Here is a 17,732-nt window from a genome sequence, read left to right as displayed (position 1 = left end):
ACAACTCACAGACGACAGGGAGCAAGCTGGTGGTTACCGGTGGGGAGAGAGTTGGGGAGAAGGGAAAAAGGGAAAAAAAGGTTATTATGGAATTACATGAAATCGTGTGCGTGAAACAAATCATCGAAGGGTCAGAAGAAAACATGGAAGGCTATAATGGGGAAGGTCTTTTCATTGTTTTGATTTCTATCAAAAAGTGGATTTTAAAAATTCAGCTGCATTAAATGTGCTACATAAATACAGACGCTCACAAAACGGTGAGTCGGAAGGCGCTGCCATCCTCGTCTTGTCTTGTTCAGACAGAACTTCTTGCTCTGATAGATGAAAGCAAAGTTCACTTACAGTATCTGCCCACCTCCCTCATACAGTAAAACTAGACTTTCGTTTCCTTGTGAGATACAGCACATGGATGTGTATATGTGCGTTTCCTTATTGAAGTAAAGTTGACTGACGATGTTGTGTTAATTACTGCTGTACAGCCAAGAAATCCGGTTATACACATATATACACTCATCTTTACATTCTTTTCCGTCGTGGTTTATCATGGGATATGGATCATAGCTCCCTGTGCTCTACAGTAGGCCCTTGTGGTTTATCCATCCTACATCTGCTAACCCCAGCCTCTCACTCTATCCCTCCCCCAACCCTCGCCCCCTGGAGAATCACGTCTCTTCTCTGTGTCCATAACTGCTTCTGTTTCGGAGATGGTTCTTTTGTGTCATATTTTAGACTCCAGTATAAGTGTTAGGATAATATGGTACTTGTTTTTCTCATTCTGACGCACTTCACTTCGTATGATAAACTCTGGTTGCAGCCACGTCGCTGCCCATGGCACTGATTCATTCTACGTAGTATTCCGTTGCGTATACGCACCACATCTTCATCCCTTCGTCTGCCGGTGGACATGTAGGTTGTTCCCGTGTCTTGGCTATGGTACATAGTGCTGCTATGAGCATAGGGGTGCGTGCATCTTTGAACTACCATTCTGTCTTGATATATGTCCAGGAGTGGGATTGCTGGTTCGCGTGGTAGCTCTGGTTTTAGTTTTCTGAAGAACCTGCATCCTGTCTTCCACAGCGGCTGCACCAACTTACTGGGCCAGCAGCAGAGGAGGAGAGTTCCCTCTTCTTTGAGATACATTTTTAATGAAGCAGTTAGTTTTCACACGATTGTGACAGGCTCTGAGAATTTTAGAAAGAGAAGAAACGTGAGCACTCATCTGAGATGACCCCATCAAATCAGGTGGATGGAAAGTCTCATGGGCTGAACTGCACCCACTGACCAAATTTAATATTTTGAGGTGCTGACCCCCAGTGCCTCAGAATGTAGCTGTATTTGGAGATAGGCTCTTTCGAGAGGCGATTAAAGCGAAATGAGGGGGATTCCTTGGTGGCCCATTGGTGAAGAATCCACCTGCCAGTGCAGGGATGGTAGGGGTTTAGTCACTCAGCCGTGTCTGACTCTTTGCGACCCCATGGACTGTAGCCTGCCAGGCTCCTCTGTCCATGGGATTTTCCAGGCAAGAATACTGGCGTGGGTTGCCATTTCCTTCTCCAGTCAGTGCAGGAGATGGAACCAATCCCAGGTACAGGAAGATCGCATGTGCCACAGAGAACTAAGCCCACATACAGACCACAAAAAGTGAGCCCGTGCTCGGCAACAAGAGAAGCCACTGTAATGAGAAGCCCCTGCTCACCACAGCTAGAGAAAAGCCCTTGCAGCAACGAAGACCCACCCCAGTTGAAATAAATTGCTGTTGTTGTTTTGGTCGCTAAGTCTTGTGTGACTCTTTGCAATCCCATGGACTGCAGCACACCAGACTCCCCTGTCCTTCACTATCTCCCTGAGTTTGCTCAAGCTCATGTCCATTGAGTCGGTGACACCATCCACCATCTCATCCTCTGTCACCCCCTTCTCCTCCTGCCTTCAATCTTTCCCAGCATCAGGGTCTTTTCCAAAGAGTTGGCTCTTCACACCAGGTGACCCAAGTATTGGAGCTTCAGCTTTAGCATCAGTCCTTTCAATGAAAATTCAGGGTTGATTTCCTTTAGGATTGACCAGTTTGCTCTCCTTGCAGTCCAAGGGACTTTCAAGAATCTTCTCCAGCACCACAGTTCGAAAGCATCAGTTCTTCTGCGTTCAGTCTTCTGTAAAGTCCAGCTCTCACATCTGTACATGACTATTGGAAAAATCATAGCTATAAATAAATAAATAAAATTATTTTTAAAATGAAGTAAAGTGGGGTCACCAGGTCAGGCCCTAACCCACTAGAGAAGAGCAATGCTCCTTGCAAGCACCATCTTTTCCCCCAGACGTTGGTAAGCAACAAGGACCCATTTCCGGGTGCTATAACCAGCTTCATTTCCACCCTGAAAAATTCTCCAAAAGCAGTCATGTTCCTTGCAGCCTGCTGCTTCTTCTCACCCTTTTAGAAGCTCAAGTATTTTGAGAGAAATTTAATCCTTATGCACCAGATTCATTTATACTGAAATCATCAAAATGCTTTGTGTCTGTCTAAGGGGATTGTGGTGTTCCTTTTATAGACCCATCTAAGCCATTTTTGCTTTGAATCACGTTTCGGCAGCTATAAATGAATTCAGACCCTCTCCTGTTCCCTGCATCCCGTTCTGTTTCATTGTGAGAACACTCAAAGTCAAGAAAAGCACTAAATTTGGCCAAACGAGTTTTGCCCTCGTCCCCTACTGAGATTGACTTGCTGCTTATGGAAGAGGTTGCAGGAGGTTCCGTGGGCTCCTGGGACCTGGGGGGCTTACCTGTCCTGTGGCCATGGAGTCCCCTGGTCTGGATTACGAACAAGGCAGAGACCCCAGCCTTGGGGGTCTCTGGGGGCAGTGGAACCCTTCATTCGGAGGGCACACTCCCCACTCCTAGCCTGAAAAACTGCCTGGTATCTGGCCCAGCGCTTCTCAAACGTGGCTACATCTCAGAATCACCTGGAAGCTTTAAACAAACCCGAGTGGATTCAGCTGGTCGGCCAGTGGGTGGCCTGCCCTCTTCTCTCAAAGCTGCTCCAGATGCCCCTGCAGGTGAGAGCTGCCTGCACAGTGCCATGCACGCAAGGAGTGCCTGACAGAGACACAGGCAGGAAGGTTCCGAGGCATGAGGCTCGGACAGCCCTGGGAAAGTGGCCAAGGGCACGGACCTCTGGAGCATGGCTCTCCCAGCCTCTGCCCGCGGTCCCCACCCACAGGGAAGGCAATGGGGAGCCTCCTCTGGCCACTGGGGTTGCCTCCTTGGCTCCACACTCCTGTCCAGCCTGCGGGGGCCGGGGTGGCCACGGTACCCCTTTAAGTGTCTTCTTGCCTCCTGGACTTTTAACCTGTGTCTCCTCAGCTGGATGTAGATTCCCAAAGGCAGGAACTGTGTCTCTGAGCCACTCGTCCTCCTAGGGGACAGCGTGGGGAAGTGGTCTCCAGGACAAGAATGAAGATGGAGGACTCGGCTGGTCCCAGAGACCTTGGAGAGTCATTAAAAGGCATAAAACAGAGGCTGACATCACGCAGTGGACTGTCAAGGGGGTGAATGGGAGAATGCGGGAAGCACTTAACGTGGAGCCAGGCAAACCCGCCACAGCCCCCTGCAACCCTCAGACCATCAGCATCCACCTGTCCTGGCCGACGGCCAGACCACCAAGGAGACCAAGATCCATCTGCTACCAGAAGAAGCCAGAGGTTCCTCCCTTAGTGGCAGCAGGCTGGCACCTCCAGCCCCGGGGAGCGGTGACCAGTGGAGGGGTAACGGGTACCTGCCAAGTCTGCTTAAAATTCGGGGACCCTGGAGTGGTCCTCACGTCTCCCTCCAGCCCTGAGGCCCGGCTAGCTTACAGCACAGCCTGGCCACCACACGGGTCCTCTCAGGACCACTGACTCAGCCCTCCACCAGCTTTATCAAAGACGTTTCCCTTCAATGACAAGTGGGCCCTAATGTGTCCCAGATCCGGCGACCACCAGACCCTAGGGAGGCAGGTGGGGGTGGGGCACAGAGCCAGCCTGCCCAGTGACTCTCCGACTTGGGGCCACCAGGTGAGGGGTGCTGTGACCGGCCTGGCCCTCTCCAGCACCTGGTTTTAACCACCATCCCCAGAGGCAAGGGACAGGCCCTGGCTCCACCTGGGGGTCCAGCTTCTGGGTCCCCTCCTCTGGGGCTGCAGTAGGAAGAGGACCTGTCAGGTTGGGCCTGAAACTGACCCCCCAGGTGAAGATGGAGGGGATGCTACCTGCGGGGCTGCCCACAGTCACCTCAATTCCTGCTGTGGTCTCAGATTCCGGCTGGGAAAGCCCAGCCCAGCCCCAGGCTCCAGCATGTGACTCTGAGTCTCCTCCAGGACTGGGTTCGGCTTGCACACAAATCTAGGTGCGTGGAGGCCACTCCCGCCTCCCAACCGGAAGCCCTGGTGATGGGAGAAGGGATGGGAGGCCCCCCCAGCATTGTGCCTTCTCTGCCTAGGCAGACTGATCACCTTGTCCTCTGTCCCTGGGACAGCATCTCTCCAAAGGGTGGTTCCAGCCCACAGCCTCTGTGAGCAGGATGAAGGCTGATTCACAAGATACATCAGTCTGCTCGGCTGCAGCAACAGTCCCACACACGGTCCCTAATCAACGGCATTTATTTCTCCCAGTCAGAGGCTGGAATCCCAGACCCAGGTGTGGGCACGGCTGGTCCTCCTGAGGCCTCTTTCCTGGGCGTGCAGACAGCCGCCTCCTCCCCCTGTCCTCACAGGGTCGTGCCTCTCTGTGTGTGTTTGTGTCCTGACCTCTTCCTATAAGGACCCCAGTCCTGTGGGATCAGGACCCACCCTAGTGACCTCATCTTAACTTGATCATCTGCAAAGACCTTGTTTCCGACTAAGGCCACACCCAGGTCCTGAGGGTTATGACCCCCACATCTTCTGGGGGACACAGGTCTGTGCAAAGCACAGCCTAAAGTAGATGGACTCTACGGGTCCGTCCCTCCAGGCCAGGAGATGCACTGCCCCGCACCCACCCTGGGGAAGCTGAGCAGGAAGCAGGCCCTGCCCTCGCACTTGCCCGTGCCCTTGTGGGTGAGGGAGCCATGCAGGATTCTTCCTCTCGCCTGCTGGTCGCTCCAGGCAGATGCAACCAGAGGCCAAGTGTGCAGAACTGACCACACCTGGCCAGAATTTTTTCAATTGTTTACTACTGTTGTCCCTGAGTCAGGAAGATCCCCCTGGAGGAGGGCATGACAACCCCGTCCAGTATTCTCGCCTGGAGAATCCCATGGACAGAGGAGCCTGGCGGGCCTCAGTGCCTGGGGCCACACAGAGCCGGACACGACTGAGTGACAGACGCTTGTACTTGTTGTTATCGTGATGCAGCCACCGTTCCTCTGTTCAGAAAAGAAACAGCCTCGAGCCCCTGTCACTTCTGATCTTGGCGTAAGTACAGGTGTCCCTCAGCTGTGAGCACTGGGCCCTGCCCCTGGCACCTGCCCCTGGCACCGTGGGCAAACACCCACTGAGTCCTGGTCTGACAGAGAACTTCCCCAGGAGTCCGACCAGGGAGATGGGACCTTTTCAACAGGTCACCTGAGTCCCACAGCCCTGACCCTCAGCTTGGATGACCATCCCGCCCCGACGAGGAGCTTCAGAAAGGAAGACTGCGACTCTCCTCCCCCGGCAGCACAGCCCTCCTCGTTCCTGCTGGGGGGCCACCAGTGGCCCCCAGTCACAGTCCCAGCGTCAAGTCTGGGAAGCTCTGGTCAGTGGTTACTCATCCCCCTCGCCAGGCCCTGAGGGCCACTGGCTGGACAGTGAGGTGTTCACAGGTGGGGTTTATACCCTGTGGTGCAGCCCCTCCACATGGAGGGGAGAAGTAGGTACTGGAAACCTTGAGGGCAGGGCTTAGGAAGATATCTGTGTCCACCTGGTCAAAGCCTGCAGGGACCTCTGGACCCCTGGACTCTCTTGGGACTCACAGGCAGGCGGAAGTGGGGGGCACTGCCCCTCTGCCCAGAGAAGCACCCTGGACTCCAGGCCCAGGAGCCAGAGGCCTTGGGGACTGGCTGGTCGTGGAGGGGCCCCAAAGCATGCCCACCCCAACCACTGGTCTCCTGCAACCAGAGACGAAGACCCTGGTGGAGAAGCCAGGGCGGCAGCCAGCCTCCGAGCGGGCCTGGGGGCCCGGGGGCTGCCTGGCGTTTGTGCTTTTGTGTAGGTCCCTCCCATGGAGAGCAGGATGTGCTGGAGAGGCCGGGTCCTCCCTGGGATCCTCTCCCCGGGGCAGCCGGCCGCCACATTGTGAGGATGCTCGCGCAGCCTGTGGGGAGGCTCGGGATGAGGACATGAGGCTCCTGGAGGTGGCTCCCCCGGCCCCGCCAAGCCTTCAGATGAGGACGCTCCAGCCACACCTCAAGTACAATCTCACGACAGACCCGGGGTCAGGGCCACTCACCTGGAGCCCCTCCCCAGTTCCTCCCCCTCAGGAACTGGGAGAACGAAAGCGTACTCCTGCCTTCAGACGCTGCGCTTGAGGGGTCCTTTGTTACGCAGCACTAGGGAACTGACGGGCTTCCCTGGTGACTCAGGGGTAAAGAATCTGCCTGCCAATGCAGGAGATGCTGGTTCGATCCCTGGATCAGGAAGATCCCCTGGAGGAGGAAATGGCAACCCACTCCTGTATTCTGGCCTGGGAAATCCCATGGACGGAGGAGCCTGGCGGGTCACAAAGAGTCAGACAAGACTTAGCGACTAAACAACAGCAACAAAAGGTAACTGATACCCGCAGCGAGGTTTACAAGCTCGGGATCAGGGAGTGAAGTCTGGAGGCTTGGAGGCTCTGGTCAATTCAGCTGTACAGCCCTGGGTCCTGGCCCGGAGGCGGGCACCCACAGCCAAGGTTCCCAGAGGAAGCCACAAGTTATGAAACAGGATCTCAGGCAGGGCAAAATGCTCAGAGAGGACAGAAAGAGCAGTGACTGGGCATCTATGCCCCTCCTTCACCTCCTGCCAGCGTGGACAATTCCAGTGAGGTCAGCCAAGCCAAGACCCAGGTCTTAGACCCCAGGTCTAGTGCTATGACCATCCAAAGTTATATCTGATTATATTTGACAGCTGGTTGTTACCAAGTCACTGGCTCACTCCAGCTAGGCACTGGAGAATAAATCCCATTTTCCAGAGTTGAAAACTGAGAACAGAACAGTTAATTAAGTACCTAGAAGTGAGAGACAGAGACAGGTGTTCCTGGGGGTCTGGGTGCGGTGGAAGTGCAGCAAGGTCGGGGGGACCAAAGTGCCTTCCTCCACCCAAGGCACATCGCTCCCTGCGTGAGAGGACCTCGGCCAACCTGCATGACTTCAGCTTCCCTCAGATGTAGGTCCCGGGAGAGACCGAGCCAGCCGGTCCCAGGTCCCACATCCTCAGCATCTGCCTGCAGGCATCTACGCAAGGCAAAGAGGAACGGCTGACCACAGGCAAGGAAACGGGTTAAAGAAGCTGGAGATGGATGTGGAGATGCTCATTCAGACTGAAAGAGCAAAACAAATACCGTGTAATAATGCATGTATGTGAAATCTAGAAAATGGTACAGAAGATCTTACTTGCAAAACAGAAATAGAGACACAGATGTAGCGAACAAATGAATGGACACTGAGAAGGGAAAGGGGGGATGGGATTAATTGGAACTGACATATATATGTTATTGATATTGTTGCTGCTGCTGCTGCTGCTAAGTCGCTTCAGTCGTGTCCAACTCTGTGCGACCCCATAGACAGCAGCCCACCAGGCTTCCCCATACCTGGGATTCTCCAGGCAAGAACACTGGAGTGGGTTGCCATTTCCTTCTCCAATGCAGGAAAGTGAAAAGTGAAAGTGAAGTCGCTCAGTCGGGTCCGACTCTAGTGACCCATGGACTGCAGCCTACCAGGCTCCTCCGTCCATGGGATTTTCCAGGCAAAAGTCCTGGAGTGGGGTGCCATTGCCTTCTCCTGATACTGTTACTAATAGATGACTAATGAGAGTCCACCGCACAGCCCCAGGAACTCTCCCAACACTCTGTGTGACCTAAATGGGAAGGAAATTAAAGAAGAGGGGATGCACACATACGTACAGCCGATTCATGTGGCTGTACAGCGGAAACTAACACAGCGTCGTACAGCAGCTGTACTCAACTAAAAATTAATTTAAAAAAAGGAGAACCTGGAGATGCCAAGAAGGGCTGGGTTCAGCCCACCCTGCAGGGGTGTGAGCAGCCCTGCCGAAGGGGTCCCAGGCGACCGTGATGCGCCGGCTCTCAGTGGCGGTGGACGCCTCCCTCGGAGTTCCCAGTCCTCCACCTTCCACACACCTCTGCCTCTTGAAACGAGATCCCCTAGGCCATCTAAGCCTTCAGATGCCTGTAATTCCTTGGCTAATGCTTAGCTTAATTAAGACATTGACTTTAATGGCATTCTCACCGATTACTTTACGAAATGGCAGGTCTGTAAGAGGATATTTCCTGGTGAGCGGGGATATCGGGATGAAATCTCCAAGTCATCATTTCAACACAGGAAGTTATCGGCTACCTGGGGCAGCGCTGGCCCGGCCACACAATTGGCCCGCTGTTCCGAGCGTTATTTAAGAGGCTGAGGCATCTACGTCCCCCAGCAGCCAGTGAGGGGGGAGAAAGGATCAGTTGAGGAGGTTAGCTCTGCCTATGAGCCTTCTCGATGTTTGCTTTGCTTTGATGCAAAGGAAAAGTAAGCGCTATATGTTTGAACCCGTGGCTTTATCTTTGCCAGACTTCTGTCGTGCCTTCTGGTCGACTTTAAAAAAAAAGTCGTCTTAGGTTCAACTTGCATTTCTCCCTTTCTTTCTTTGTCTGTCTTGATTCCCTTTAGTTTAAAAAAAAAAAAAACAGCATATTTTCATAACATTAAGAGACCAGAATGTTTGAAACTCAGCGGTCCCCCAGGAATGAGGCCACCACGCAATTGCTATTAGAACGCAGGAATCCACTAACATCTACAGGCACACCAGCCATCCACCTGATGGTTAGGACTGGGGGACAGGGGGACGGGAGACTGTTCTGTAAGGAATCAAATGCACGGTTTCTCAGATGACTCTAACAGGAGGGGGTCTACCGCTTTGTTCAGGATAGAATCCCTTTTATTTTTTTGGCCATGTTACAAGCCATGTGGGATCTTAGACCCCCGACCAGAGATGGAACCCATGTCCCTGCTGCAGTGGGAGCACAGAATCCTAACCACTGGACCTTCAGGGCAGTCCCCACATCATGTCCTCTTTTTCAGCCTGCAGCTCCGTTGCCAGAAAGAACAGTCTGATGGGAGCAGAAAGTGAATACGTCCCCAAGCTGACCTATGGGAGTGCGTGAGGGGGCTCTTCCAGGGTCCCTGTCCATCATCAAAACAGGAGCCCTGTCAGAGCTGGGCTAGCAGCCCCCCACCTGCTCTCCATCCCCGGAGTTCCAGATGGATTCAGCAAGAGGACGCATCAGTGGTTCGTGTCCTTTATTGACCAGACAGGCATTGAGCGTCCATAGCAGGAAGAGGCGCTGCTGAGAAGGCTCAGAACACTGCTCGTGAATCTCACAGGATGTCGGCTTTGGAGAGGGTGGTTCCCAAGGCAGATCTCACCACGTGAACCTCTCCCTGCCTGCGCTCGGTGCCAGATTCAGACACAGCACCACTCCTGTGTGCTCAAGCACGTGACCATCCTCCAGCAGGCGGTGATGATGGTGACGAAATCAGGAGGGCTTCCCTCAAACCCACAGTGGATGGAGCTGGCCATGGAGGACAGGACCACCTCCAACAAACTGGGGAGGAAGAAAGCCTGCCATTAGTCATCCTCCTCCTCACTCTGCGTACCCCTGGGCTCCACGCCCCACGAGGAGGAAGGACCTTGCCCCCTCCCCCACGGCTGACGCTGTCCAACTTCTCACTTCCTTGGCTTCTGGGCAGCGAGCTCCTCTGCAAAGATGCACAGTCCTCTTATATACCCAGTCCCCTCGGATTTATTCATCAGGTTGAAATCACCTCTTTTTTTCCTTTTCCTTTATAGGATTCAGAGTTATGTTGTTTATTCTAAAGGTTAAAAAGAAATCAAGATCATGAAAAGTTTATAAAAAGCAATCAACTCTGTGATGTTTAACATAATTTCCATAGCTCAAAAGCCACTCAGAAGACCTTTAGAATCCAAAAGCAAAGAATGAGAAATCACCTCTTTTTAATAAAAGCCCAAGGAGAGGCAATGGAAGTAGCTCTCTGAATGCAGAAGTTGGTCCAGGGCTGGCCCACATGGGTTTTCTCATAGCCCCTCTTGCAGATGGCATCATAAACTCTGAGCAAACTCCTAGAGATAGTGAAGGATAGGGAAGCCTGGCATGCTGCAGTCCATGGGATCACAAAGAGTCAGACACAACTTAGCAACTGAACAGCAACTCTGGCAGGGTCCCTGCCACGTGCCAGGCTGGGGGCGGGGGGCAGGCCAGAGACACCAGGGGCAGCAGTGTAGCTTCATCCTCAATTTGCCCCCTTTCAGTAGCTCTGCCCACACCCCACCCTCACCACTGCAGACCTCCGTGGTCCCCTCAAGCTCACTGTGCCTCTGGGAAGCGTGGGCACCCACTCGGGTCCCCCAGGAGCTCGGCTGCCAGGAGCACCTCCAGCCTCTGATGTTGGTTGTTCAGGCAGCTCCTGGTCCAGTTGTTGCTGCTGTTGTTGCTCAGTCGTGTCTGATTCTTTTCGACTCCATGGACTGCAGCACACCAGGCCTCCCTGTCCTTCACTGTCTCCCAGAATTTGCTTAAATTCATATCCTTGAGTCAGTGATGCCATCCAACCATCTTATCCTCTGTCATCCTCTTCTCCTCCTGCCTTCAATCTTTCCCAGCATCAGGGTCTTTTCCAGTGAGTCAGCTCTTTGCATCAGGTGGCCAAAGTATTAGAGCTTCAGCTTCAGCCTCAGTCCTTCCAAAGAATACTCACGGTTGATATCCTTTAGGATTGACTGGTTTCATCTCTTTGCAGTCCAAGGGACTCTCGAGAGCCTTCTCTAGCACCACAGTTCGAAAGCACAGATTCATCAGTGCTCGGCCTTCTTTATGGTCTAGCTCTCACATCCGTACTTGACTATGGGGAAAACCTTAGCTTTGACCTGGTCCTCAACCCCATGGGAGCCCTGGCTAAGAACATCACGCTTTGGCCATCCTGGGAAACCACAGCCAGTGTCCGGCTAACCTGGTGGGGGGTGTACAAAAAGCCCCCATGGTGGCCTCAAGAGGCATCAAGTCTATTGGTGCCTCATCTGACACCCCAGAGCTCCATGAGGGCCCAGGCTGAGGCCAGTCTCCGGCTGAGACCACCACCTCACTGAGGCTTGCCCCCTGCCCCATCCTGCCTCCTTCACTTCCTTTGAGAGACCTCCCTCAATAAATCACGTGGATCCCAGCCCTTACCTCAGGCTCTGCATCCGGGAAACCTGACCCAAGACCCTGCCCTTTTGTGTCTCTGGCTTTGCTGTCTCTATAACGTCATGAAAGGACCACCTTCCCTTTGTCAGGGGCCAAATTGTCTCCCCCAAAGAGCCCTGTGTTGGGGTCCTGACCCAGCACCTCACGATGTGACTGTATCTGGAGCTGGGCCTTTCAAAAAGTGATTAAGGTAAAAATGAAGTCTTTTGGGCGGGCCCTAGTCTCATAGAGGTCTAGTGGCCTTATAAGAAGAGGCGGTCAGGACACAGACACACTCAGAGGGACGACCCTGTGAGGACACGGGCAGGAGATGGCCGTCTGCACGCCCAGGATAGGGCCTCAGGAGGACCAGCCCCACCCACACCCGGGTCTGGGGTTCCAGCCTGCAGCCCCTCTGGCTGAGGTGCTTTGTGACAGTAGCCTGAATAAACTCACAGAGTCTTCCTCTCACTGAGTTTCCATTTATCCTTCAGAACCCATCTGAAATCTCATCCTAGGTTCTCTGAGACAGAAGAAATCATTTATCCGAAATGTTTTCGTGCTTCTGTGCGTGTGTCAGTGTGCGCTCAGTTGCTTCAGTTTTGTCTGACTCTTTGCGACCCCAGGGACTGTAGCCCACCAGGCTCCTCTGTCCATGGGATTCTGTAGGCATGAGTGGGTTGCCCTTTCCTCCTCCAGGGGATCTTCCTGACCCAGGGATCAAACCCGCATCTCCTGTGTCACCTGCATTGCAGGTGGATTCTTTACTACTGAGCCACTGGGGAAGCCCACCTCTCTTTATGTATATATATGCACATATACATATATATACATGCACATATATCTTGTCCTCACTTGCGTTACAGTAGTCACATACACTCCTCTCCCTCCCAGTGCAGATTTTGTGATTTAATTTATCCATCCATCCACCCTAGTAAATTCTCCATCCATGTCTGTCGAGCTAAAACGGCCTGGGATTGAGTTTCTCGAGTCCCCAGGCCAGCCACCTCCCTCCTCCCCCGCCGCCCAGCGCAGGGGCACCCCTGATGGTATCACAGACCTACACGAGGTGCAGGACAGGCTCAAACACCGGCTCCATTCAGACGGCCCTAGGGACACAGGCTGGAAACTTAAATTTCTTCCCATGCGGCCCAAGTCTTCCTGGGAAGTCGCTGACTGAACACACCTCGCCGGATAGATTAGAGATGAAACTGAGCGGCCGGATCGGTCTCGGTTTCCCGGGGGGCCCCTAATCTGCAGGGCCGGCTTCCCTCGACATCGCCCGCAGGAGTGCGGCTGCTGGGCGGCTCACCCAGAGGTCGGCTGTCCGATATGGCCGAGCCAAAGCTATCTGTTAGGCAGACAACCTGTGTGTGTGTCAGGATCCGCAACCATCATCCTTGATGCTGGGTTTTTTCTTCCTCGTTGAAATGGATCTTTTGAGAGCCAGTCAAGGGGAAAGAATGTGGAAGGATGGAGTGCAGTGGGGTACCTCCATGAAAGAGGCGCTTGATTATATGGGAAACATTAAAAACAGGGAGTTTTCCCTTTTACCACTCATTTCCTTCAGTTACCTATAAATTTCACTGTCAGAGAAACTACCCATCTGTTTTCCTGAAGAAGCGGGTAGAAAACATCCAGAGTGCAGCATATTTACCACAAATGTTCTCCATTGTCAGGAGCTGAGTTTTTGAAGTACATGTACATGCCTCTCTCCCTGCCCCCACCCCCCTAAGAATACTAAGAGCTGCTTTGCATAAGCCGCCGGTTGGGCAGACGGGGAAGGCGAATGCAAATATCATAGGATGGATTATGATCGCCCGGCCCTTGCCTTATGGACAATAGATTTCTCGACAGACCCAACATCAGCGACAGCCAGGTTGCATTTTCAAAAGGACTTTTGTGCATTTTTTTTTCTCCTTCTTAGTACTTAGGAGTCCCCGAAAAGACATCAAAACCTTTTAGTGCAGATATTCAGAATAAATGAAACTCTTTTTTTTTTTTTGCCCTTGTCGGTTGCCTTTGTAATAACGGTCTCCTTATGTGTTTGGATACTTATGTAACTTAAGATGAAAAGACATCTTATCGCCTCCAAGCAGAATGATGGGAAATTAGCGGCATACCTGCAACTCCAATTTGCCTGGGACAGAGTCCATTCCAGACCATGGGAAAGGGGCGCATTTGCTCCGTGGGATCAATCTCACGCCTTCCAATATTTCCATACAACGACTTTTCCTAAAAGCATGTAAAAAAATACCTTGGCTAACTGGTTTTGTTAATGAACATGAGAGGAAGGTGGTCATGGAGAGCCACGGAGGGTTTGCCCAAGAATTTAAGTAACTGGTTTTGGAGTAGATTTGTTGAAATTTTCATGTCCCTCACTGATTTCGCGACATTAAAATGAACCAGGCAAGTCAGGGTGGAAAACAGAAAAGTCGAGATCAAAGTCTCCAAGCAAGTCGGCTCATCTTAAAGGGCCTCAGATGACCCTGCGATGAAATGGGTATAATTATACCCAGTACATCAGGTCGCTGTGAAGCTTAATGACAACCTGAAAGTGTTCTGAGATCCTCAGATGAAAATAGACCACAAACACAGTGTTATTACAGAATTCAAAAGGATGCTTTCCTTTCTGCAATAAAACGCCGTGGGCACCGTCTGAACTTTGTCCCTTCTGGCCCCGACAATTCCCTCCATGTCCGAGTCTTCACCACACCTGCTTCTCAACCCCTTTAAAGTCCTTTGATTTCTGTGGGCCTCTTCACATGCCCCAAGACAATGGTCTTTCATTATGAATACGCTCCTTAGCAACAGTCTCCAGGAAGGAAAAGATATCTCTGCTGCGCCCAGTGGATTCTTACTCATTTCTCCATCATCAACAGCATCATCCTGGGGGTGACTGTGGTACCCACCACACCTGACTTGGATTCTACCAGATCACAACGGCCTTTCTAAAGAGCAGCCAGGGAGAGGTCTTGGGTTTGCCTCTTTTATTTATTCTTTTTTGCTGTAATCAAGGAGAAAGACTTGACTGATCATAACTAAACTTGGTCTCTAATAAACGGATGCCTGCTACACATATTTTTGTTTCCCCTTTGGATCTGCCATCTTCAAATCACAATTTTCTTGTCCAGATTATGTCCATTGGCAAGAAAAATGGATGGAGGACCCTGTGAAGCCCCTGGGCTCACCAGTACATGAAGCAGTTACATAATCCTGCTAAGCCACTTTCTCAGGGGTATTATGTGCAGTTGAATATTTTTTATTTCTAGACACTGAATGCGCTGGAATGGAAAAGACCCTCATCTCCATGAGGTGGTCCCCTGGTATCCCCTCTTAGAGGAGGGAATGGCAATCCCCTCTTGCCTGGAGAATCCCATGGACAGAGGAGCCTGGCGGGCTACAGTCCATGGGGTTACAAAGAGTCAAACACACCTGAGAGACTAACACACGCTATCCCCTCCATCCAGAACACTTCACTCCTGATGGTCACCTGACTCCCTCCTCTTTCTCATCAGAGCTACACACAATGCCTCCTGGCCTCTCTAGCTTCCCCCAACCCCACTGCCTGTCTCCCTCCACTGGCTCTTGGGATCTCTTGTTGTTCAGTCGCTCAGTTGTGTCCAACTCTTTGCAACTCCACGAACTGCAGCACGCCAGACTTCCCTGACTTTACCATCTCCCAGAGCTTGCTCAAACTCATGTCTGTTGAGTCTGTGGACGATGCCATCCAATCATCTCATTTTCTGTCATGCCCCTCTCCTTTCCTCAGTCTTTCCCAGCATCAGGATATTTTCTGATGAGTCAATTCTTTGTATCAGTGGCCAAAGGATTGGAGCTTCAGCTTCAGCATCAGTCCTTCCAATGAGTATTCAGGGTTGATTTCCTTTAGAATTGAACGGTTTGATCTCCTTGCTGTCCAGGGGATTCTCCAGAGTGTTTTCCAGCACCACAATTCAAAAGCATCAGTTCTTCAGCAGTCAACCTTCTTTATGGTCCAGCTCTCATGTCTAACCTTCATCTGTCAGTTTCCCCCCTCCATCGGACAGAGGATCAGCCCACAGAATGTTGACTTCCCAGCACTTCCAGATAGTGTGTGTGAGGGCTAAGCACACACCCATGGCAGTCCTCAGAGGAGCTTAGGGGCAGGAAGCAAGAGGCATGTTCAGCACGTACCTCCAGCGAGGCACCTGGTGTGGGGTGTGGGGGCTGCAGTGACAATGAGAAATGGCTCTCCTACTCCAGCCTTTGTTCTTGAACCCATGAATTTCAACTTTGGGGGTCACAGCACCATATCTGGCTATTGATTGGGTGCACTGATGGGTAGCTGAGTCGTTCACAGGATGCTCTTGTATTCTCCCAGCCTATCTGCTTCTGACTGATGAGAGTAGGTCCTAAGACCAGTAGACCACAAGGCTGTGTGTTCAGTGTGGTATCTCCCCAGCTGTAAAATGACTTCTCAATTCAAGGTGTGCAGTCAGACCTCGGGGATGGATTCTATAAGCCCTTTGATGGGTGCTGGGAAGCACTGTGAGCAGAGGAAGCAAACCCATACCAAGAGTAATGGCAGTTCCAGAAAAGACAAACTGCTGTTCTACCCAGATTAGAAGGGCTTCCCTAGTGGATTAGCTGATAAAGAATCTGTCCGCAATGCAGGAAAGATGGGACTAGGGTTCAGTCCCTAGCTCAGAAAGATCCCCTGGAGAAGGGAACGGTTACCTCCTCCAGTATTCTTGCCTGGAGAATTCCAGATTAAAAGAGGGTGATGGACTCAACCTGCCGCTAAGGGGCCCACTGGTGCTCTCAAGGCAGGGTGTCACGTTGAAGGGTCATCATTTGTCTTGGTTGCTGAAAGTTTGGGTGTCCAGCATGGGTATTGGTGTCTATGGGCCACTTAACATGCCCCAAGACCATAGTCATTATTTCTGAACACTCTCGTAGTAACGTAATTTCCAGGAAGAAAGAGGTATCTTTGCTGTCTCCTGTGGATTCTTGTTCATTACTCCATCATCAATAGCATCATCTGGGGATGACTGTGGTCATTCAAAGAGAGCAGCCAAAGAGAGATTTGGGGTTCATCATCTTTGATTTATTCTTTTGTGCCATAACCAAGTAGAAAGACTGGCCATCATCTCCAGGACAGGTCATCCCACTGACCTGGTCCCTGCGGGCCTGAACTATGGGACAGGTCCTCTGAAGGCCAGTTGGCATCCACACACTTTTGCCCACTGCTGTAGGTCCATCTCCAAACTAAGTTGTTCCCGATCTCCTAATATTGTTCCTTTCAGGCTCCTATCCCATAAGACAAGCCGTTTGCCCATGTCCAGGCGTCTGTGGATTTTCCTGCTTCTGGGTACTTTTCTATGTACAGTGGATGGCCAGTGTGCTGCCTGCGGGATGCCCCCACCGCCCCTGCTGTCTTTCAGGGTTACTTCTCAGAGAGGACGTGATGCAAAAAGAGTCAGTCTTCAGCCAGCTCATGAGGGGCACTTCAGCTGCACAGCCACCTGGAGTGCCCTGGCCAGGTGCTCCAGCCCTGTTGGAACCTACTAGCAACTCACAAGCTGTTCTTCAAACTGCCAGTGGCTTCTATATTGTAGAGAGCACATCTTGGGGCTTCCCTGGCAGCCTAGTGGTTAAGACTCTGCACTTCCAACAGAGTGGGGCACAGGCTCAATTTCTGGTCAAGAAACTAAGATCCTGCATGCTGCACAGTATGGCCAAAAAAAAAAAAGAAAAGAAAAATTTCTAGAAAGAGCATGTCTTCACTCAAGAACCCCACAGGTCTATGCTGAGACGTTCCTGGAGAGGTTTTCTGCACTCTCCACCTGTGCAAGCCTTCATCACCTTATCTGGTGGATCGCAAGCCACTAGGGACAGAGAAACTTACACTCCAGGCTCTGCCTGCCACCGAGCCCTCTAAGACCTGCTCTGGGTCTCACGTGAGATAGAAAGCCTTTCAAACCACTCGATAAGCTGGTTAGAACAGAATTCCTGAGAGTGCTATCGATTTCCACCTCCCCCCAAGTCCAAACAACTTTAAGTTTTGTGCTTCTTTCCTGCTAGCTGTAGAAGATGTAGGATGGGCAGCAAATGGTTCTTTGCTTTAAAGGGAAGCCCCACGGGCCCTGGACACTGGGTCCCTGCTCATTTCATTGGCATGCAGCCCTTTATATTGTCAGAAGTCTCTTTCTCACTTTCTGCATACTCTATGCTCCATGCTCACCACTTCCAATTCACATGGGTTATCAGTACAGAAGACCAGCCTGATCTATAGAATATCAGGATGACTATGGTCCCTATGAGGTG

At 51.8% G+C, this 17,732-nt stretch overlaps 1 protein-coding gene across 1 annotated transcript in view; it reads right to left on the bottom strand.

Annotated features, from left to right (window-relative positions):
- Positions 1–9,468: 9,468 nt before the first annotated feature.
- The window catches only part of LTO1 (LTO1 maturation factor of ABCE1), a 67,378-nt gene continuing 59,114 nt past the window's right edge, over positions 9,469–17,732 (bottom strand). The window contains exon 4 of the mRNA XM_086383691.1: positions 9,469–9,788. Coding sequence (XP_086239817.1) covers positions 9,647–9,788 — 142 coding nt within the window. The 3' untranslated portion in view covers positions 9,469–9,646. The remainder of the gene's footprint in view (positions 9,789–17,732) is intronic.

This window comes from Bos grunniens, chromosome 29, assembly GCF_055505025.1.
Source record: "Bos grunniens cultivar Pamir isolate PY7600 chromosome 29, Bosgru_T2T1.0, whole genome shotgun sequence".
In the NCBI taxonomy this organism is placed as follows: Eukaryota; Metazoa; Chordata; class Mammalia; order Artiodactyla; family Bovidae; genus Bos; species Bos grunniens.
This window is presented reverse-complemented; position numbering and strand designations above follow the sequence as displayed.